General features: G+C 42.3%; 1 protein-coding gene across 8 annotated transcripts in view; it reads left to right on the top strand.

The window, feature by feature from the left end:
* Positions 1 to 24,290, top strand: part of TRAK1 (trafficking kinesin protein 1) — a 969,724-nt gene that overhangs the window by 393,533 nt on the left and 551,901 nt on the right. For all 8 annotated transcript variants that reach the window (XM_044064726.1, XM_044064729.1, XM_044064725.1 and 5 more), the window contains exon 6: positions 162 to 240. In XM_044064726.1, the coding sequence (XP_043920661.1) occupies positions 162 to 240 (79 nt within the window). The remainder of the gene's footprint in view (positions 1 to 161; positions 241 to 24,290) is intronic.

Genomic DNA, 24,290 nt, shown 5'->3' with positions numbered 1-24,290 from the left:
AGTACTGATATAATACTCGTAACAAATTTAATGTAAACAGGGGCCTAGATGGTTTGTAGGTCAAGTTAGTTATACTACAAATACTCAAGGAACTTAGTTGAAAGAATCTACATCTTGAATGTTACGTTTATATTCTATTTCTGTGTTTTTATTTGAAACAGGCATGCCACTTGCAGACTGAAACTATCACTTACGAAGAGAAAGAGCAACAACTTGTAAATGACTGCGTGAAGGAGCTAAGTAAGTTTACAAACACTTTTAGCAAGCTGCAGTTAATAGTTATTGTAGTTTTTCAGTGACAAAATGTGAGTTGTTTTAAAGTAGGCATTATAGATCCATTTCCTGTATTGAATACTTGTTTGTGGGGATAGGTTGTGGGTGGGTTCTGTGACCACTGACTCAGATGAAAGTAGTTATAAAAATGCTAGACGGATAACATAACATCAAAAGACTGCATTTCTTGTGGTTGAGAGGTAAGAAAGGAATTTGGGAATGACCATTAGAGTTGCTCTGCCATAGGCAGAGTTATTATTGTGTGTTAAAGAAAAGTTATTTAGTTTAGTTGCACATAGATTTAGGGAGGGTTTTTGATGATTGACTCCAGGCCTGAAATGGCAAGGCTGTGTATTTTTTTACCCTTCATGGTGTGTGAATTTTAATTTGTAAACATGTGTGTTTTGAGAGGAATTGATTCAGGTCTCTGATTCTAACCAAGTTCTTACATGTTCTAGCAGTGGATGACGAGATGTTCACCTCAACAACAGAATGAGGAAAAGGTTGAGAAGTAAATCTTGACATCCTTTTCAAGAACATATAACTATGTGGTTACTTGCTTATGATTGGAGAGACCCAGTCATAAACTGTGCAGTATATGTAGAGCATTAACTTTCATGTACTACTCCTTATTGGGGGGGGGGGGCGATTACTGTTTTACAGCTTTGAAAGCTGTAAGTCAGTGCTGTGCATACAAATGTTCTTCGTGTTTCACTGTTGCAGTCATTACATTTGGGTAGTCCTGCTGGCAGGTTGCCCTCAATCGGCCTGAATTCCAAAGTCCTGGGTCCTTCGTCAGCTGCTGTCACCCCTGATGTCAGGTTGTCAGGGGTATAAAAGATGCGGCTGACGCCATTTTCTTTAGTCTTTCTTGCCGCACGGTGCCTGAAGCAGAAGCAGTTCGCAAGTGCCAGTCAGCCGACTACTGAGATTTTCGTGTTCGAGTTTCAGATCCGAAGTCTTCTATAAAGCTAAGTATCCCGTTGGGGAAACTTTTTTCTTGCTCCAGACTGATGTCAGAAAAAGTTAATTGTATTTCTTGTGGGAAGCAAATACCTCATAAGGATTTTCATTCTTACTGTATTCCTTGCCTAGGCCCTGATCACAACGTTTCTGGTTGTCGGTTTTGTGCTAGATTTAACCAACGCACTATTAAGCATCGGTATGATATTGCTTTAGACTATTTTGGACGCCGGTTTAATTATCCAGAAATGTCGTCGGATAGCCATCCGACTACCGGAGTTCACAAAAAATGCAAAGAAAAGGAAAGAGATAGAAAACCGAGGCCCAAAACTGACGAAGCTTCTCCTAAGCCAGTCGCCGGTTCGCAGTCCTCAGTGAGGCGCTTTCGCAGCCCCTGACGCCCGCTACTTTAGAGTTGCAGGCCGCTACTGACTCCCACGTGGAGTCGGCCATGCCACTGGAAACTCAAGGTATTGGAGCCTCGGCTATTATCCCTTCAGATGGGTCCGAGCCGCTGTGCAGGCACCGGCTTCGGAGGGTGTATTCAGACCTAAACATCTTTACATCAAACCGACTTCAGCTTCAAAGACTAAAGTACCTTCCAAAGCAAAGAAACAAACTCAAGAGCCACTAGGTCAGGCCTCTATGCCCAAAAAACAGATGCTCAAAATGGCCGAAGACTTGATTACTTTGATCAGGGGTTCCTATCCCCCTCCTGATAAGAGTCCTAGGCAAGAGACTGACTATGAATCTTCAGATCAGGTTTCCATTTCTTCTGATTCCTCTTCTGATCAGGAATATTCTCTTCCCCCCTATGAGGATTCTGATGCTGAAGAATCTATACCTTCAGCTTTTCCTCCAGAGGACTATTCTTTTGGGGAAACCTTACATACCATGAGGGAGCATTTCCACTGGGAGAGCCAAGATTTTTCAGAATCTAAAAAGAGGCTCAGGGATTTCCTTTTACTACCTCAACACAAGCCACTAGCCACTAGCCATCCCACCTGTGTTAGACATTGTAGATGATGTGTTTTCAGAGTCTAGTCTTACCTCTGACTCCTTAACTCCAGCTCCTGTTAATCCAGACAGATATTATCCAGACAGATATTACAGGGTTCCTGACTCTCATAAATTCATTTTTAAAAACCCTGCTGCAGACCCAGAAACTATTTCTCAGGGTCCCAAAGGAGTTAAGGCTTCCGCTGCAAAAAACCCTACCCCCTCTGACAGAGATTCTAGGGCACTGGATAGATGGGGAAAAAAGGTTTACATATCTGCTACCTTGGCTATACTGGCCTTAAACTGTCAGTTTCATATGCTCAAATATCAGCAACATGTCATGGCATTGCTTAAATAGAAAATGTTAAACTCTGAATGTGCAGAAAACAAGGAAATGCAGGATTTATTGCATGCAGCTGAACAAGTTGGAAAGCATACTTTGCAATGTGGTTTTGATTCTTTAGAGGCCTCCTGCAGGGCCGCAGTTACAGGTTCTGTAATTAGGAGGCATGCTTGGTTAAAGGAACAAAATCTGCCTGATCATGTTAAAGTTAAATTATTAGATGCACCTTTACAGCATGATACTTTGGTGTTAAGCCAGAAGAGGTGTTAAAGAAAATGGAGGACAAAACTAAATCTATTCAAATGGTCAAATATTTTTTTACAAGTACAGCCACCTAGGTTTAGTACACACTGGCCAACAAAGAATTGGTCCTTTCCTGTGTCAGATAGACCTCAAAGGGGCAGAACCAGATGTCATAGAGGCAGATCCCAGGCGCAAGGTTCATTCCGCTCAAAACAATGGGGGGCTTCTACCTCCAAAGTTGGAGAAGACGAATCACAACATTCAGAAAACAGTCCCAATGACTTCCCTCTGCCTGCACCAAGCACTTATCTCCTGGCAGCGCCCTTGGAGAGAAAATTAGCACTTTTTTCTCAAAATTGGCACATTATAACCCAGGACAAGTGGGTCTTAAATATCGTGTCACAAGGCTACAAGTTCCATTTCCATACCCTGCCAAAGGCACACGGCTGGCCAGATCTGCCATAAAATCAATGGGCAGAGGCACAAAAACAAGTCTCATCCCTTATGGACATGGAGGCCATTCAACTAGTACCAGAGCAAGAGCAGGGATAAGGATTTTACTCAAGACTGTTCTTGGTACCCAGAAAGGACAAGGCCTGGAAGTCAATACTGGACCTATCTATTTTGAACACATTCCTGGATATACCAAAATTCAAGATGTTGACTTTGCAGCAGCTTCTGCCCATGCTGGGCAAGAACGCTTGTCTTGTGACTTTAGACCTAAAAGAGGCATACGTGCATGTCCCAGTCGGACAAATATGCAGAAGATACCTCAGATTCAAGGCTGGCTCAATGCATTACCAATTCTCTGCACTGCCCATTGGCTTATCTACTGCACCCAGGGTCTTTACAAAGTGCCTGGCACCAGTAATTGCATTCTGCAGACAGAGAGGAATACAAATATATCCCTACTTGGACGACACTCTAATTCAAGCAGAGAACAAGGACATTCTTCTACAGCATCTGGCGTTTGTGAAAAGACTTCTAACATGCCTAGGGTACACAGTCAACGAAAAGAAATCAAAACTAGTTACCCTCTCAAGATATAATGTTCTTGGGTGCAAGCTTAAATACAACTGCCCAGATGGCTTATCTCACGCCAGATAAACAAAGGCAACTGACTACCTATTTCAAAATGTTGGCAACAAAGGCCCAGTTATCTGCAAGAAAAATTCTGCAGGCTTTGGGCTTCATGGCATCCTGCATCCTACTAATTCCATATGCAAGACTGCATATGAGGAAACTTCAATGGTACCTAAAAAGTGTTTGGACTCAACATTGCTACAGCCTGGAAACTATGATTACTCTCATTCCCTGCCTGCAACAGGAGTTTTGATGGTGGGCAAAGGCTTGTCACCAAAACAAGGGACAGCCATTCACATTACCCCCAGCCAGGCAAACACTAACAATGGATGCATCAGATTATGCATGGGGGCCCACATGGCAGGAAGATGCATTCAGTGCACATGGACCTCAAACCAAATGCATCTACATATCAATCAAAAAGAGATGCTAGCAGTTCAAAATGCCCTGACAGCCTTCAAGGACCTACTTCATCCAGGACAACTACCGATAAAAACAGACAACACCACGGTCATGTGGTATATAAACAAGCAGGGGGGCAGACATTCTTACCCCCTTTGCAGACTAGCCATGACTTTGTGGGACACAGCATTGACTTACCAAGTACATCTGCAGGCATAATTCCTGCCAGGAAGGAAAAATACTCTGGCAGACAAACTAAGCAGAAACCTCATGGATCCCCATGACTGGCACCTGGATCCACAAGTCTTCAGCATGATAACAAGGAAATGGGGATGCCCGGACATAGATCTATTTGCCTTCCCTCACAGCTACCAACTAAAAAGATTCTGCACAAGGATTTATCACAGACAAGCATGGAAAGTGGACGCCCGATCTTTCAGCTGGAAAAACCTATCAGTATATGCATTTCCCCCTCTGCCTCTCCTCCCCAAGATACTCCTAAATGTCAGACAGGAGAAGCCAAGGATGATACTGATTTGCCCCAGACTGGTCCCGCCAGTACTGTTATCCAATACTAAGGAGCTTGTCTCAATGCCCAGTACTAGAAAATCTTATGCTGGAAAATGGAAGAGATTCTGTGCTTGGAACCAGGCACAAGGAACTGATACAGCTGTGCCAAATATTCCTCAGATTTTGCAATACTTAACTGAGATGCTGGACAAAGGTCTACCTTTTTCATCCATTAAAATTCATGCCTGTGCCATTTTGGCTCATTACAATACAGAGCCACCAATCTTTTCTCATCCCTTACTAAAACAGTACCTCAGAGGAGCCAAAAATGTAAGGCCTCCAAGGAGATCACCAATGCCTGCATGGGAGCTCAGCTATGTCTTGGAAAAACTCACCCTGCCTCCTTTTGAGCCAGCTGCTACTGCTGATATAAAGTTTTTATCTTGGAAAACAGCTGTGCTCCTAGCAATAACTTTTGCAAGACAAGTTTCAGAGCTTCAGGCACTCATGGCTATGGAACCTTTTATCATTTTTTATCCAGACAGGGTCTCTCAGAGGACAAACCCAACATTTATGCGTAAAGTGGTGTCCAGTGTGGCTCTTAACCAAACTATTCATCTGCCAACTTTTTATCCAAATCCACAGAACATGGGGGGGGGGGGGGGATTCTGCATTCTTTGGACGTACACAGCTTAGATTCTACTTGGACAGAACCAAAGTTTTCAGAAAGACAGAACAATTACTAGTGGCATATGCTGCAGGATCACAAGGGAAGGCTATCTCAAAGCAGACTATTTCAAAGTGGATAGGCCACTGCATTTGTTTCTGCTACTTACACCATGGCAAGCCAGTGCCTAAGGGCATTAGGCCACATTCAGCCAGAGCTGCAGCCACTTCAGCAGCCTTTCTCAGGGGAGTACCAACCAAAGACATTTTAGAGGCTGCTACTTGGAGTTCAGTGCACATCTTTACAAAGCACTATCATCTGCCACTCTACTCTAAATCCAGGGCAGGCTTTGCCACTGCAGTTTTGCAGGGCCTCATAGCCGCTCCTAATGCTGTTTAGCTCCAGCCTCCCATCCATAGCTTTGGGACGCTACCAAATGTAATGACTGCAACAGTGAAACACAAAGAACATAGTACAGTTGTTTACACTTACCATAAATGTAGATGTTCAAGTGTATTCACTGTTGCAGTCCACGTTACCCACCCGCCATCCCCCTTTCTTCTGATGGAACCTATGTGGTGTATTTGCTTGTAGATGAGGGCAAAGTTTATATTGGTGCATGTATTTATATGTATATAAATTTTGCCTACCCTTTTAGGGGACACCTGACATCTGGGGCAAGAAAGACGAAAGAAAATGGCGTCGGCCACATCTTTTATACCCCAGACGACCTGATGTCAGGGAAGGGGCGACAGCACCCGACGCAGGACCCAGGACTTTGGAATTCAGGCCGTCTGAGGGCAACTTGCCAGCAGGATTACCCAAATGTGTAATGACTGCAACAGTGAATACACTCGAACATCTACATTTATGGTAAGTGTACACAACTGTACTTTCTTTATACTGCATGGAGTTTCATCTGCTCCAATGTGCTGTGTGATAGAGAGAAATCTGTGTTTTATGAGTTTCAAATGAATGCTTTGTCAGACATTCATGACTGGATAGTGCAAATCTGAAAGATAATAAACTTTTAAGTGTTATTCATGGAAAGAAACCACAAACTGTGAAAGGTGTTAACACATTGGAAGTGTTTTTGCAAGGTCTGCATAAACCACATCACTGCTACTTGTATAAACTAATTCAAAGTTTGTTATACCTTGGAAAAAGGGAGTTGCTTACTGGAGTAATTTTGGATTATGTATTCCCCTGTAGTTGCGCTTGAATTCTGTCCGTTTCTGTAATCATGTTTACTGTCCTTGAACTTATGGTGGAAAACATTTTGACAGCTGCAACATTAGTGTTGCCTTTCAAGCAACATACAGAAGGGAAGTGCACATCTGATCCTCTTACAGATTTAAAAGCTGTAACACCCTTTGTGCTGCCCCACGAAGTGTGTTACAGCTTGTAATGTTTCGGCCTGTTGAAGGCCTTCTGTGATGGCTGCTTTTATGCTCTAGGATGGCAGTAGAGCATAACAACACAGAAAGGGGCTCAATGTTACCTTCTTTCAATTTTATTGAATAATTGTAGTGCTGTATTATGTACTGTATTTATCTTTTGATGTAATGGGATCCTATCTCGCCTACATTCACAACAGATGGGTTCGGAGCCGATCCATCGGCTCCGACTCTGCAACTAATACACTAGCATCTCGTTTGCCGCTTAAGCTGGACGTGGTCTCGACTTGGCTGGAGCTAAGTGGTTCTTTTTACCTTATTGGTCCTTGACCTAGGGAAGTTTTGTCTATGTTAACCAAACAGCTGTTTTAACAGCTATTTCTTACTAGTTCTTATTGTTTTTTGTTGAGTGCTTGTTTCCAGAAAATTTAATTTGTTCAGTCGGGCAAGGCCCGTTTAAGTTAGAGGGCCTTTGCCCTACCTTTTGAGTGCTTTTAGTTTTTATTAACTTTTGGTTAGTTGTTTTCTGGGCAAAGCCCGTTTAAATTAGAGGGCTTTGGGCCGTTTAACTTGTTTCAAATTGTTGTGAGGTAAACTTTCACCAGTACTCGCGCCAGTGTGTCTCGCGCTTTTCAGTTGGCGCAATTTGTGTGTAGTGCTATACTTGTTGTGGTATTCCTTAGAGTTGTACTTGTTGTTGCCTGTATCATGTCTAAGGAACAAAAGTCAGGTTTTAAAAAATGCACTCGGTGCAAATATAAAATGTCCATTACAGACAGTCATTCAGTATGTGTTTATTGTTTGGGGCCAAAACATCTGCAAGAGACTTGTAGCGTCTGTCATGCGTTCTCATCTAGAGTTCAAGAACGCAAGAACAAATTAATATTGAAAGGGCTTATCAAGCCTTCCTTTGAGGAAGCCTTAGATCTACCTGTTGCTTCCAAAAAGAAAAGATTGTCGGCTCCGACAAGTCCGTCGGAGCCGACTTCTAAAAAGACAAAATTGACCTCTTCTTCCTCGGCTCCACTGACTTCGGGGCCGAGGGTCGAAGGGTCTGCCTCGATACCTCCTACCTCGGCTCCATTGCTTTCGGAGCCACAAGTTGGAGTATCGAGAGGTGAATCACCTCCATCGGTTCCAATGGCTTCGGAGCCGGTGGAAGTGTGCAGCTCAGACTCTTCCCCCTCGGCTCCGGAGAAGGCTCCTTCGGTGCCGATGGTGGTCCATGCTGTGGTGGAGTCGGCGCCGATAGCATTGGAGCCATTTCGGAGCCGGTCCCCTTCTCTCTCGGAGCCGAGAGGAAAGTCTTCTCGATTGTCTACCTCCTCTAAATCATCGAGACTTTCAGATTCGGACCTGGATAGGGTTTTACAGAGGCTATTCCAATCTCCAGTGTTTACTAAACTGGTCTCGGCTCCAGCACAGTTAGCTTCGGTGCCGATCCCCCCTCCAACACATTCGATTCCTCCTCGGAGCCGTTGGAGTCGGTGGTGGTGGAGCAAAGCGGAGCCATACGGTCGGAGCAGAGACCCCTTCGAGGTCTCTCGGTTCCGACTGTGCTTCCTACCCTGTCCTCCGGTTCAGGGTTTGGTACTGCGACCTCTTCAGCCGGGCCCGAGGGGAATACTTTGGGATTGGGTGCTTCGGTGCCTAGTCTTCCTCTCGGAGCATCGGCTGATGGAATTCCCAGTGCCATCGTGGCCTCTAGACCAGTGACCTCCTTGGATTCTGGAGGTCCGGCCTTTGAGGCCATGAGGAGCGCTGGCCATGCCTTTGCCGGTACAGCAAGATTCTACCTCACCGTCCCTAGATTTGAAGACTGGTGCCTCTGTTGTATTGCAGATTCCCGGCAGCGGGGCCCCAGGGCCTGAGGATACCCCATCGGGGTTTCCCTTCGGGTGGTCCGTCGAAACTGCTTCGGACGAACCCCCACGGAAGAAATTGTGTAAGAGGAAGCACGTAGACTCCCAAGATGAGTCTATTACATCGGATACTGACCTCGATGACGCAGAAGGGTCCCCCAAATCATCTTCGGATGATATCTCCTTCTCAGATATCTTGGAGATTCTGAGACAGAGAGGTGACTGGCAAGCCAAAACCCCTTCAGCTGAGGAGTCAGTCTTCCTCAAGGCCTTTGGGGCCCAGCCTTCCGCCTCCTTGATTTGGTTTCTCGAAGGGTGTGGGAACACCCTGATTCTGTGGAACCGGTGCCTGCGAGGCCCAATAAATTTTGTCAGCCCCCCCCCAGAAGGAATTTCTCACAAAGGGTGTGCCTGTAGATGCTTTGGTGGTGGCTTCTGCCACACAGCAGGACGTGGCAGAGGCTTCGACGTCTGTTCATCCTCCTAATAAGGATTCTAGGAGTATGGATAGGTACGGGAAGCGTACCCTGTCCTCAGCGGCCTTTACCTTACGATCGCTGAACTACTTATGTCATTTTACGAGGCTCCAAAGGGATCTTCTCAAAGAGCTAAATGACTCTCTTGTTGGTAACCTACCTGATGCGCTGGCCCCGACTGTTGGCGCACATATGACTACCCTCTTTTCTATTGTTAACTCGTCCATGAGGCTCATTTCATATGCGGCCGAAGGGGCGAGTAGAGCAGCGGGAACAGGCGTTGCCCTCAGGAGACAAGCCTGGTTACGCTTGTGTTCGTTCACGGAGGCCTTCAAGTCTTCCTTCGCCGACGCCCCCTTTGATGGGTCATCTTTGTTTGGACCCAAGGTGAAGGACACACTAACTCGGTGCGAGCAGGAGGGCAAGACTTTGACTGCCGTTGGGGCCCGATTTTCCGCTCCTTCTAGGCCTTACCCCAAGGCTGGGAGAGGAGGGAAAATGTGGTTTAGAAAATCTCAGAAGTCTTTCCCTACTCCACCCAGTGATTCCCCCTCCAGAGGCAGGGGGGGGGGAATTTTGGAAGATGCCGCCCCAGAGGTGGCAGAGGCCCCCGTAACTCTGGAGACTGCGATTCCTTTCGTGGTTCTTCATACAACCAGCGTTCCTGAGTTGTTGCCCGACTGTGCAACTCCGGAGCCAGTCGGGGGTCGCTTGGCGCACCCACAAGCTTGGGAATCCATAACAAGCGATCAGTGGGTGCTTCGCATTATTACCGGAGGTTATATCATCCCCTTCAACAAACCCCCCCTTTCTTTAAGGGAAATCTCAGACGTACCACCCAGTCAGCGGGATCAGGCAGCATTAGAGGTTTCAAAGCTGCTAGAAAAAAGAGCCATCCAGCCTGTCCCCATCGACCAGATCGGATCAGGAACTTACTCAAAATTATTTTTGGTACCAAAAAAGACAGGGGACTTCAGGCCCATTTTGGACCTCAGTTCATTGAATCGTTTCGTAAAGAAGTCCAAATTCCGAATGGTCACTCTTCAATCTATTCTTCCTTTGCTGGAAAAAGATGCATGGATGTGCTCCATAGATCTCCAGGACGCTTACTATCACATTCCCATAGCTCAAGAGTCCAGGAGACATTTACGCTTCTGCCTCGGAGTCAGTCATTTCCAATTCCGAGCACTGCCCTTTGGTCTCACCACAGCCCCCAGGGTGTTCACCAAGTGTCTGGCAGTGGTAACTGCTCACCTGAGAAGTCTGGGATTCCAGGTGTTTCCTTATCTAGACGACTGGCTCCTTACTGCCACCTCCGAGCATCTACTACTCCAAGCGCTCAGAGCCACGTTCACCTTGGGCGTTTCTTGGGGATCACATTCAATTAGCAAAAATCTGTACTACAGCCATCTCAGCGTATTACTTTCATAGGCGCAGACTTAGACACAAAAGAATGCGCGCCTTTTTACCGGCAGCAAGAATTCAGGTCTTACAAGATCAAGTCAAATCCTGTCTCCCCTACAAAGAGCCCGGCCCATCGGATCCTACAACTGTTGGGCTCGATGGCGTCGACCATACTTTTAGTTCCCTTGGCCAGACTTCACATGCGAATTTTACAATGGCTACTGTCGGTTCAATGGTCTTATCAGGAACTTCCATTGAACCACTTAATCATAATCACGGAAAGTTGCCGTCGAGATCTGCATTGGTGGCTTCTCCAATCAAATCTCGACCAGGGGCGACCCTTCATACCTCAACGTCCCGTTGCCACTGTGACTATGGACGCCTCCCAGGTAGGGTGGGGGGGTCATTACCTGGACAGGTCGGTCCAAGGCACATGGCAGATCCAGGAAACGCATTTGCATATCAATGTCCTGGAGATGAGAGCGGTACTATTGGTACTCCAAGCTCTCCATCACGCTCTCCCACAGGGCCCGACACTATCCTATCCGACAACATGTCGGTGGTGTGGTACATAAACAAGCAAGGTGGAACCAGGTCTTACCCACTATGTAGAGAAGCCATGAGACTTTGGCACTGGGCGGTAGCTACCAACCGCTTTCTAATGGCAACGCACATACCGGGGAAGTCCAATGTGATTGCGGACAGATTAAGCAGGACCATTCTTTTACCCCACGAGTGGTCCCTCAACCAGGGTATAGCTGCGAAAATCTTCGACAGATGGGGTCTTCCTTGCTGCGACCTGTTTGCCAGCCCTCACAATGCGAAATGCAGAGAGTTCTTCACACTGTTTCCTTCTCAGGGACAGATTCCCAGGGACGCTCTGACTCACATTTGGCCCCCCGGTCTTCTCTACGCCTTCCCTCCGTTCCCCCTCCTACCGAGGGTGATACAGAAGGCCATTTACATGGAGTGAGATGATTTTGATTGCTCCACACTGGCCTCGTCAAGTTTGGTTTCCTTTCCTACAGAGGCATGCGATAGAAGGTCCATGGTTTCTGGATCCGGTGCCAGACCTGTTGACTCATCAGTCAGGACGGCTTCATCCGTCTCTCAGGTCCCTGAAGTTGGCAGCATGGTTACTCCACTTCCATCCTTAGTCCGAGACAATGCTCTTTCGCCGGACGTAGTCCACATACTGTCTTCTTCTCATAAACCTTCCACCATCAAACTTTATTCCAGTAAATGGAAAAGGTTTGCCTTCTGGGCTCAAGAACGGGGTATAGATCCTCTCACTGCACTAGTATCGGAGGTTCTGAATTTTCTGGCCTCCCTTTTTCAGTCGGGCTCTTCAGTTTCTACCATTAAGGTTCAGTTAGCGGCGATCTCTAATTTTCATGCTTCTTTTGAACCTTCATTGATGTCTCACAAACTTTGTAAGGCTTTCCTTAAAGGGGCTTGGCTCCTTAGGCCTCCTTTATCTCATCCTGTCCCCCCTTGGGATTTGAATATGGTTCTTGCTGCCCTAACTGCCCGTCCTTTCGAACCAGCTGCTACTTGTGATTTAAAATTTCTGTCTTGGAAAACGGCCTTTTTAGTAGCCATAACATCTGCTAGGCGAGTTTCAGAACTTCAAGCTCTTTGTTCTGATCCTCTCTATTTGATTTTTCACAAGCATAGAGTTTCATTGAAATTAAACCCTACTTTTATACCAAAAGTGGCCTCCTCTTTCTGTATTCAACAAACTATAGAACTCCCTGTCTTTTTCCCAGAATTCTCTAATAACGCAGAATATACTTTGCATCAATTGGACGTACATAGACAACTGCGTTTTTATTTGAATAGAACCGCTCAAACGCGGAAATCAAATCAATTGTTTGTTTCCTTTGCAGTGAACAAATTGGGCCAACCAGTAACAAAAACCTCCATATCTAAATGGATTAAAGATTGTATCATTTTTATTTATTCACAGGCTAACAAAGACCTTCCCTTTCCAGTCAAGGCTCATTCTACCAGGGCAATGGCTACTTCCATAGCTTTTCACTCCAAGTTATCAATAGATGATATTTGTGCTGCGGCAACCTGGACTTCTCCGCACACTTTCATTTCTCATTACAAATTGGATGTGGTTTCTCGAGGCAGAGCTTCCTTTGGTTCCACAGTTCTCAGGAGTGTGTTCCAATGAGCCACCCGGGATGTAGGTGATAGGGACGCTGTCCCATCTGTTGAATGTAGGCGAGATAGGATCCCATTACATCTTTTAGTTATGTACTTACCATAACTTCGGATGTATGGGATCCATCTCGCCTACATTCATAAGTACCCACCCTCCTTCCCCCTTCCATTCGGATTTAGAGGAGCTGTAGTCTCCTTTTTCTTGGAGATCTTTCTTGAAGAACTTTAGTTGGTTATAGTGACTACTAATTTTTCTGTGTTTGCATGGATGTATGAAAGCGAACAAACAAGATCTGGGGAAGCAGGTGTAGTGCATCATGGGATAGGGAGTAGCCCAGCCAATGAGAGACTTCGTGCTAGTGTATTAGTTGCCGAGTCGGAGCCGATGGATCGGCTCCGAACCCATCTGTTGTGAATGTAGGCGAGATGGATCCCATACATCCGAAGTTATGGTAAGTACATAACTAAAAGTTATACAATGTCAAACGAGCATTGTCTGCAACCTTTTACACAAGAAAAACGATAAGCTATTCCACTAGTTGTTTTTCTGTAGCCTTGTGTACACATAGCCAGCAGTCTTTTATATAGTCATTATAAATTGCAACTTAAAATGTCTGGACAACATAGTAGGAAGCCATGCATTATAAAGGGAATCACAGTTTAAGTAAATGAAAATGTAGCAGCACCATAATGATGTTGGTACAGTAATTCAGGAGCAGTGAACTGCAGGAAGGATCATGTCCGTGTAAGCGGTTCAATAGGTAAAACTACTCGCCGTTGGTGCTGGAAGTCCAGAAAGCTGTGAGTTCTGTTCCCACTCCAGGTGAGTGTGCATTGCTGGCACTGCAGTGCAGCATTAGGGAGTTGCTGCATTCCTGAGAGTATCGTCCCTTGGATGAGACATTAAATCAAAGTACCATCTGTCTGAGATGGGGATAGCGCAAATGGATGTAAAAGATCCCATGGCACCTACTGAAAAGAAGAAAAAAAAAGTTCCCCAATTCGTTGTCCAAATTTTCCCTTTTAATAGATATACCACTTCAGGCCTACCTTGAAAAGAGGCCAGTAGCTTAGTGGAATTAACCCAGTCAGCACAGGATAAACAAACAAAAGATAAACAAGTTACCATCTTGAAATGTCTGCACAAAGTAATAGGAAGCAGCCGTGCACAGTAAAGAGAATCACAGTTTAAGTAAATGAAAATATAGCAGCACTATAATGGCATTTTTGAGGACTTTGAATCTTGAGCATCCAAAAACTTTAAAATGGTGCTTTCTAAAGATTTGTTTTATTTTTACTGTACAAATCATGATGTGAAGCTTTTTGACTTCACTTGAGACAGTTGAATGCATTAACCTGGCTATTTAACGGTACCTGCCAATTTTGTATAGTACATGGGTACTTGCGTATTATCGCAACCAGGTAACAGACTCACTACCTAAGATTGTAATTTCCACTTTTACCAGACTATATCAGTCTATGTATGTGTCTTAAGTATAATGCATTTGACTGTGTGTTCTGTAAATGTTTTTAAGTAAAGTCATTTTATTTCTGGATGATCAGACCGTTAAATCAAGTTATCGTCCCCCTGAGATGGAGATAGCTCAAATGGATGTAAACGTTCCCATGGCACCTACTGAAAAAAAAAAAAAAAGTTCCCCAATGCAAATTGTGGCCTGCTACAGATCACCCTCCATGACCCAGGACCACTATGCCACCTTTCTGGAGACGCTGGAAAAAATGAAGGTCCTACCGAACACCATGATATTGGGCAATTTCATTTACCCTACTATTAACTGAAAAAACTACTAGAGTACAAACTCCCAGGCCCAGCACTTCCTGGAATTCATCAACTCAAATGCCCTGGATCAACTGGTAAACTCCCCTACCAGAGGTGAAAACATATTGGACCTGGTCATCGCCAACATGGGCAACAGGTGTTCCACACCAGAGGGTCAACCCATCACTGGTTAGATCAGACCATAAACTAATCACTCTGGATGTCCACACACCACCAACCCCAACTAAGGAATTCACAGTAAAAAACTTTTCTAAAACAAACTTCACCTTACTTAAGACAGAGTCGGTAGGTTTCACAGCCCCATGCTAAAGGATAACGCTGCCCAAGATGCAGAAACCTTTACAAATGCACTCTGAGCACCTACAAGGATGCATGGATCGTGCCATCCATAGCAAAAGCAAGACTCACTCCTCTAAGAGAAGGAAACCAGTCTGGTGGACCCCTACCATAAACAGGCTATACAATAGAAGGAGGAAACTAGTTCAGAAAAAAAGCAAATCCCAAGAAGGAAAGACATCCCTGATCAGTATCAGTAAGAAACTAAGGTCCATCTTAAAATCATCCAAGGCTAACTTTCTAAAGAAAAATAGCCAAGGATTCAAAAGATAACCACAAAGCCTTCTTTGGCTCTGTTAAGAATCTAAGTGGCAACTCGCAGATATGCACTGAACTAGTGCAAAATAGCACAAAATATACTGAACCTACTGATAATGCCAACATCCTGGCAGATAGATTCAGTGCAAACTTCACCCCCCTCTCACACCCAAAAGGGCCCACAACAGTACCGGAAAAATGTAGTGTCCTGGAAGTCACAGACGCACAGGTGAAAACAGCCCTTTCAAAAGCCAAAAGTACAGCATCAATGGGGCCAGATGGTGTCCCAGGCTGTGTTTTGCAGGAACTACAGAATGAACTAACCCCCACCTAAACACGCTGTTCAACCTCAGTCTCTCCACAGGCTATGTGCCAGTAGAATGGCGCACAGCAACGGTTATTCCACTCCACAAAGGAGGGGCCACAACTGACTCTGGTAACTATCGCCCCATATGACTAGCCTGGTCTGCAAGGTTATGGAGCGCATCATCATGGAACTCATTAACAAAGACATTGGGAACCTCCAAACACTTGACCTGACCCAGTTCAGCTTTAAGGGCAGATCATGCCTACTAAACCTGGTTGACTTCTTCGAGACAGTCACCAAGGCCATAGACGAGGGAAAGAGGGTTCACACAGCCTACCTCGACCTCGCCAAAGCTTTCGACACCATTCCTCACTTGGGTATTACAGAGAAACTCACCAGCCTGAACGTAAACCCCCTATGTCACGAAATGGGTTGCAACTGGCTTAAAGATGGAACTCGCACAGTAAGAATAGCGGGCTCCAGGTCCGACTCTAAACCAGTTACAAGTGGTGTCCTGCAAGGCTCTGTCCTGGGACCCCTACTGTTTGGCATATACTTCTCAGAAGTACAGGCAAACCCAGGAGGACTATGGCTAACCAAGTTTGCCGATGACTGCAAACTGGGAGCCATAATTGACTCTCCGGCTGACACCCACATCCTCCAAAAGGGCCTTACTGAGACACAGATACCTGGTGTCAAAGTCATGGTCTCAAGCTAAATGCCAAAAACTGCATAGTCATCCTGCTTGGGAAAAACAAAACTCCGACGAATTACCACATAGGTGGCAGCCCCCTTAATACAGAAGAGGTAATAAGAGATCTGGGGACCCAGGCAGATAGTAATCTCTCCTTTGACAATCATATTTCCAAAGTAGTTAGGAAATCCTTCTATGTGGCCCATCTAATTACTAAAGGGTTCGCATCTAGAATTAAAGAGGTTATAGTGCCCCTCTACTCGTCAGTCATCAGACCCATCATAGAGTACAATGCCCCATTTGGGATGTACCTCACAAGACACTTCCAACAGCTGGAAAGACTACAAAAGTACCTCACCAAGAGGATTATTGGCCTTAAGCATATGTCCTATGCAGCCCGACTGAAAAAACTCTGGCTGTACTCAGTGGCATACAACTTACTCAGAGGTGATCTCTGTCTGACTTACAAAGCCATGTCCAACTCAGAATTGATGGACATGCTCCACCTAAAGAAATCCAAGTCACTGTGAGCCACGTGCTCTAGTGAGCTAAACCTCACCACAACAATAAATAGAACATGCTGGAGGGATAGATTCCTGTCACAGAGATTTCCCATGCTTTGGAATAAAATTCCAAACTACATTAGGCAGAGCCCCTCACTAACCTTCTTCAAGAGAGACCTTGACGAGTGGATGGGTAACAGAAAATACACCCCTGGGATCACTTCATTGGCTCTGCTTGACAGACGATCAGTTAATTAATCAATGGGGCAGCGAAAGCCGACACACACTGGCTAGGCTTATAAATGCCCTCGGGCAGGTAGCCTATATACTTTGGCTGCAGTCTAATATTGTTAGGACACATATGTCACCTTCTTTCTTCACGAATTCCCCAGAAAGCCCAAAATGGAATGGAAAAAAATACGTAAAAGCGGAGAGAGGTTTTAAAAGACTGCCGTTAGAAACTTATTTGGTCCATAAAAAGCTTTGCACTGACATACATGTTATGAAGGTTATGACATTTGAACGTGCAACATTCCTCATTCATATGGTGAGTGATGTCCTCCATTGCCTGGCCAAAAAAATGCAGCTTTTAAGTGTCACCCGTAACAATACAATAGGAAAGCAACACAAAGTCGTTAAGTCTCTTACAGCACTCATGCTTCCATGTCTGTCCACCCAACTACCCTCCAGAAAAAAGCAAAACTATATATATCAGCAAGACAGGTGGAACGATGATGTAAGCTGTGTTATTTTCTACTTATAACAAACTTTTGAGTACATATTTCAGCAGGAGTGCAACTTGGAAAACAGACGCTTCTCCTGGCAGGAATCAGGTTGCGATAATACGCAAGTACTAGTACATGTTGCTTGCTTTTGTGGCAAGCTTGATGTACTTAAACTGTCAAAATCCATGCAAAAATAACTATAAAATAGAAAATTAAACAAATGGTTTCTTTGACCTACTGCCTTCTCCCTCCTTAATATTTTATTTTGAATGTTTACATGTTTAGGGTGTTTGAGTTGTATTCTGTCATCTGTTTTATTCCATGTGGGATATTCCGGATTTCCTGGACATCAGTCCCACCACAGGCATTAGTATTTGTTCTCAGACTGTCAGCAGTCACAACAGAGTTGCCCCAGTGTCACCACTTCCTCACATCACAGCTTTAAAACGAGTAGCACTTCCATATTGTCTTTAGTTCTTTCTGCTGTAGGACAGAATTTAGTACCTAGTCTGAGGGTGTCTTCAAATCCAGTACTTTGCAGTTGTTAATAATTACCATTTTTTTCTGTCATTCAGTACTCATTCTGTCATTTTCTTTTTTTCCAGGTTATTAAGTGTGGATGTAACCACCATAGTTCCCCTCAACCACTGCCCTTTCTGCTTGGGACTCAGTATAACATTCAGTATTGTCCTACATGCAGTAAAATGAACCTACTGACTTTGAGTTCGTGCTTGTCTCTTGAAATCTTATTATACAGAACTTAAACTTGCAGCTGAACAGCAAATGTAACTGCTCTATACCTCTTCCTCTTCATCTACACCCAAATAGGAGCCTGGAGAGTAGTGATAAGTCATCTTCGAAGCAATAGCAATTTATTCACAAATTTCTTTCACAGAATGAAAATAAAACACAAGAGAAACAACCAAATGTCCCTAAAGGTTAAATGGGTGATTCTTAAAGCGGAAATTGTAAATTGACCTAGCCACCACATTTCTGTCAACAGTTGCCATAATACTATTGGAGCTGCTGACTATGGAACAAGTGAGGTCTTTGCCTGGGGGTCTTCTTGGAATCATCAGCTTTCGGGGTAGAAATTACTGAAAAGGAGCAGTCACTGATCTTGGACTGAGAGTGAAATCCATCCCATAGGTGATAGTCAAAAACAGTTATGAGATGCCATTCACTAGGCCCTAATTTCTGTGCCCCGTCTGACATTTCTTGTATGCATGAGACAAATTGCTACATTCATCAGTCATGTTTCTGAAGATGGTTTTGGAGGATTTAGACCAGGTTCTTATACCACTGGATACAGAGTTGATGCCCCCTCATTATTTTGAATTGTATGCTAAAATGTCAAAGAATACAAGTTAGATAATAAGAAAAAGACAGTGAATTGCATTCTGAACCACTGTCAATTATTACATAGTTTTGAAGGCTTACTACTGATAGTTTACTTGACATGCAGTAACACCCTGGAAAGTTATACTACGCTATAAATAAAGTATAAAAAATGTAGTTTCTTACATATATAAAAGTTATTAGTGGGATGTTGTCAAATAATTAGAGTAACATTCACATGTCCACAAGTTAAACTTGGATCAAGCATAAATGTCACTCTTTTAATTCAAGTGTATATGCTATATTTCCTTTAAAAAGTCTGCTTTATATTAAACATCTCATACAAATGTTATTTCTTTAAATTCAATAGCTTTTTAGTGGTTAACATACTTTAAAATATATTTTTTGTTGTTTTTTTAGTGGTTTGGATGGGTTTGAGGATAGATGTATAAAGTAGAGGTGGTTTGGATTCACTCGTGAGCACTTTTGTGATGCTGCGAGAGTTCTAAAATTCTAAGAACTGTTCAGGTTACTTATTCCTATCTAAAAGTAAATAATCAAAATATTTTGAGTCCTATGCTAAGTTGTCAGTGAATACAAGTTAGATAATAAGCAAAACAGTGAATTGCATTCTAAACCACTAATTAAATAGCTCTGAATGCTCGCCGTATACCAAAATGATAGTTTATTTACTAGCCTATGGAATGAGACTTCTGATGAAAAAATAGAATTGTGTTTCTCAGTCATGGTCTCTTTTTAATGATAACAAAACTTGTAATATCTCGGAACAATTTATTATGGAACGCTTGAATCTTAAAAGGGAAGATTTTTTCAGATGTTTGTTCAGATACTATTAGACATGACATTTACGAAAAAAATGGGACTGATTCTAGCAGCAGTACTAGATTAAAGAGTATCAAATATATAAGGGTAAATATAAATGTTCTATTATAGGACACTTTACACTAGAATTATAGCTAAAATATCAAACATATGAATATAGTAATGGTACAAGACATGGTATACAAACAGAAATAGAACGAGGTCAGAATAAGTATGTATGTATACAGTTAAAAATATAAATATGTCTAAAAGGGTTTGAGGTTGGCATAGTGGTTAGTGTTCACCTTATAGGCACAGGGTACATGGCTTGAATCTTATGTGGGGTAATTGCCTGGCTTGGAATAGCCCAAAAGGAAGAGTGGTCTGGTCCTAATTTATGAACTTATCCTGTGAACAACTTTACACATAGTAAATAAAATAGAAACAATATAAATCATCTGACCTATAAATTAATAAATGTGAAAATAACTGACTTCCTCCCAATAGTAGACCAGGGGGATAATGTGTGGGACAGGGAAAGATGATTGTAGAGGTATTCAGTTTGGTCAGCTTATAATAAAGACTCTGAACACCTGTTCGACTTTTCTTATTTGGAATAACTCACTGACTGGCTTTTTTAAGATGCTGCATACTAAAAATATGAGACACATTAATATGAATCAGAAGCTTGAGCTAAGCTTCGAGTTTGAGAGGTAGTTTTTTCATCTTTTTCAATAAACCAGGAATACATTATTCCATGGTAGTTAAGCCGCGGTGGTGCAGCGGTAGTGTTGTAGCCTCACAGCAAGAGGTTCTCCAGTTCGATTTTTGGCAGGAGCGCCTTGTGTGTGGAGTCTGCATGTCCTCCCTGCAGTCGAGTGGCGTTCGAAAGACATGCGTGAATGGGTGTGCCTTCATTGAAAGTTGGGCATCAAGCTGGCACCTCGGCACCATAAAAATCTACTGCCAATCATTAGCAGACCGGAGTTCCGCTCTGGCGACCTCTAACTGGTAAAAGCCGAAAGAAGAATGTTTTAGGGTTATATCATTAGGTATTTTTTTTTATTTGTTTCAAACGTTTTGTCCATAGTTGAAAATTTCATATTGTTATATATAAACTATATAATAAGTTGTGTATATAAGTGTGAGTTCATTATACTGGTGTTTTTTTCTCATGTAAATGTCTGATTTTAAATGCATATCTATTAATATTAATGGATTGAATCATCCAGTAAAGAGGGGAAGTCTATTCAAATAATTGCAATTACATAAAGCTCAAATAGTATTTCTACAGGAAACACATTTACTTAATAATAAAGATGTAGATAAAGCTCAAATAGTATTTCTACAGGAAACACTTATACTTAATAATAAAGATGTAAATAAACTTTCATTAAAGAATTATTTGCTTTTAGCAGGTTCTGGCTTTCAAATTAAAAGAAGCAGCACCCTCCTTTTATGGAAGGACTCGCCAGTATTGCCTAAAGTAAAAGATACCTATGTTGATGAAAATGGTATGTTAAGTATTGTTATAACTGAGTGGAACAGAAAATTATATACGTTGGTGAACTCTTATTGGATTCCAGATGATGGAGCTAAAGATGCAGAAAAATTGCTTTGGTACTGTAGCCTGTTATGTGAAAGGTGAAGTTATAATGGCTGGTGATTTTAATTGTATTTTATCAGACAAAGAATCCACTGCAGATAGGAAGCTGAGAATCACATGTTCAGCCAAACACTTAATGAATGTTGTAAATCTAATGAATTTAAAGGATATATATGAGCTAAAGAAAACAAGCTGACTTCAATGTACCCATTATTCATGTAGATATGGAACACAAATATTGATAACATTTTTGTCTCAAACAATCTGTTATCACATATCAGAGAGGTTTCAGTAGTTTCATGTCTGTTATTGGACCATAATGCTATACTCTTTAATATTATTTAAATAACTGACAACGTAATATGTCAAAGGAGATTAACAGTGTACATTATTAAAATAAAAGGATTCAAGGATTGGTATGTTAGAGATGAAGAGTTTCCTAGAAATAAGTGTAACTGGTGAAGTATCTGACATTGTCTTTTGGGATTCATTAAAGGCTTACTTAAATGGAAGCGTTACATGCTGTAGTATTAGTAAAACAAGAGAATTGGACAAAGAATTGAATACAGTACCAGCCAAAATAGACACACTAAAGTTAAATCTAAAACTAAATGACATTGTCAGTCAGTTTGAACTTAAAAACTTAAATACAAAGTATGTTGAAATTCTAAATCATAAAGTTTCAATAAACCTCAAAAAACTTATTCAGGCATATTCAGTAAACCCAAATATAAAACACAGTAACACACTGTAGGGGGCAAACGTTGTACTGCTCAATAAAAAGCAAATAACAGTTAGTAGTAAAGCAGATCACGAACCATGCAATCCATAAGAAAAGTCCACCATAAAGTAGCAAAATCTATTTTTATTTTAAAAATTGGTAAGCGCTTTCACATAAGAGCTTCTTCAGACCAACAAACAAATAATGGTCAAAGTTCATTTAAATACACATTAACTAATCAGCTTGTGTTAAAGGTACAGATGTAATAATTTAAAGTGAAATCATAACATATGACCAAATTATATGCATATCAGCACTAAAAGCATGTATATAAACCATATAAATAACAAGTGTAATGATAAGTGTATACATGGATAAAAATAGATATATAAAAAGCTCAGCTTAGAACTACCTAACAGAAAGTTTCCTAGATACTTTACGGTGGACTTTTCTTATGGACTGCATGGTTTGTGGACTGCTCTACTACTACTAATAAAGATGTAAATAAACTTTCATTAAATAATTATTAGCTTTTAGATTATAGACCCAGTAGACCTGTAGAGGTGACTCTGAGTATTCCAGACAGGTTTCTTGCCTGCATTAGATCAGAAAGTAATCCTCTGTTTGCTCATGATGTCACATCCGATGAGACAACTGCTCATGTGGATCCAGCGCAGTCGGAAATATTGAAGCAAGCGATTGACAAACTTGAGAAGGATTTCTTAAAACTAAAATGGCTCCAAACCCAATGACAGCACTTTGAGGTATGCCTCTCTAGGAAGATTGTACCGAGAAGTCTTAGCGTTTTAAAGATGCTGACATACAGTATGCAGCATCCAGACTTACTGGCCAAATGGCAGTTGTTAAACCTAGAGGGTAAGCACTAAGCATATGACTCTCCTTATTGATTGCTTCAAACCAGAGGAAGAGCTGTTACGTGCTTCCATTAAGGAGCAGCAGTCTATGCTTTATACTAAATATCCTACTAGTTTAATAGATCGCATTCTTGAAGGGTTACTTGATGGTGTGGTGGTCTTTGAAGGAAGACTTTTGCAACAGAAGAAAGATAAAATAGATAGATGGGATTTTCAAAAGGGACATGTTTTTATATGGCCCAGAGTTGAAATGGGTTACCGAGTACGTGAACGTGAGATGATGTGCCTCACCAAATCAAGATATACATGAAGCCGCTAAAACTCTTACTATGCCTATACAAGGGGAAAAGACCGGGACACTATGCCATACACAGAATTTATCTAATTTAGCTCCGGTATCACCGGAGCACATTGATACTCCTCCACCCAATAGTAACAATGTGATATCTGAAGGTAGTGGGGCCTACACATATAGGAGATGTAAGGCCCAAAAAAATGCAAGTCTTGCATACTGTACTGCCTTTGTTACCCTCTATTTCCACTATAGCCTCCTACCCCCAGTTCCCTTTACCCATCAGTGGGGAGAAGGGGCCTATAAGAACTCGGTCTGTGAGTTGGGGTAGGCAGAAGTGCAAACATTCGACAGAAGACAGTCAAATCAAACTATCAAAAAGATGTGGAGTCAAGTGGGGACTTGTTAATCTGAAATCTTTCTAAACAAACTTTGAGTCAAGAAGAAATATCTGTTTTAAATAAAGGACCAACATTTATTCCCTCTAGGTCTAGCGATTTAACTGAAACAATGATTGACGTAAAATGTTTTAGTAGAAATGTCATGCTTAAATTGGAGTTTGGTAATTCAATAGACAATGTTGTGAATATTTTTAAAAAAACTAGTTTATATATGCCTAAACCCCACCCACTAGTTGAAGCATTTAACAAAATGGTGGAAGATGATTTATATAGGTTTTTTGATGACAAACGGATACATAATGTGAATAGAAATATGAAGTATAATTTGAATCATAAGGAATGACTTGCTTTGAAATGTTTACAAGATGATGATTCTGTTATGATAAGGCCTGCAGATAAGAGAGGCCCAATAGTATTGATGGATAAATATAGTTATGTTGGAAATATGAATACTATGTTAAGTGATGACCATTTTTATTGTCAGGTTAATTTGGATAGGGGACACTTTTATTACAAGGGAGGATCCGATCTATGTTGGAAGATTTACTGAAAAGTGGGTTGATAAATTTAGAACTGTATAAGTTTTTGAAAGTTGAATACCCTTTATTACCCTCTGTACATGGTCTCCCCAAAATCCATAAGGATGGTCGAAATCCTCCAATGAGACCTATAGTTGCTGGGAAAGGGTGGGTTACCGAGCCCTTTTCCCTGTATGTGGAGAAATGGTTACTGCCTATTTTGGATAACAATAAATTCATCTTGAAAGATACTAAGCGGTTTTTGATTGATTTATATGACTATGGGAACTCTAGGGAAC

This window comes from Protopterus annectens, chromosome 3.part0 (genome assembly GCF_019279795.1).
Source record: "Protopterus annectens isolate FY-2018-M chromosome 3.part0, PAN1.0, whole genome shotgun sequence".
Lineage (NCBI taxonomy): Eukaryota > Metazoa > Chordata > Ceratodontiformes > Protopteridae > Protopterus > Protopterus annectens.
The sequence above is the reverse complement of the archived record's forward strand: the minus strand, read 5'-3'. Positions and strand labels throughout refer to the sequence as shown.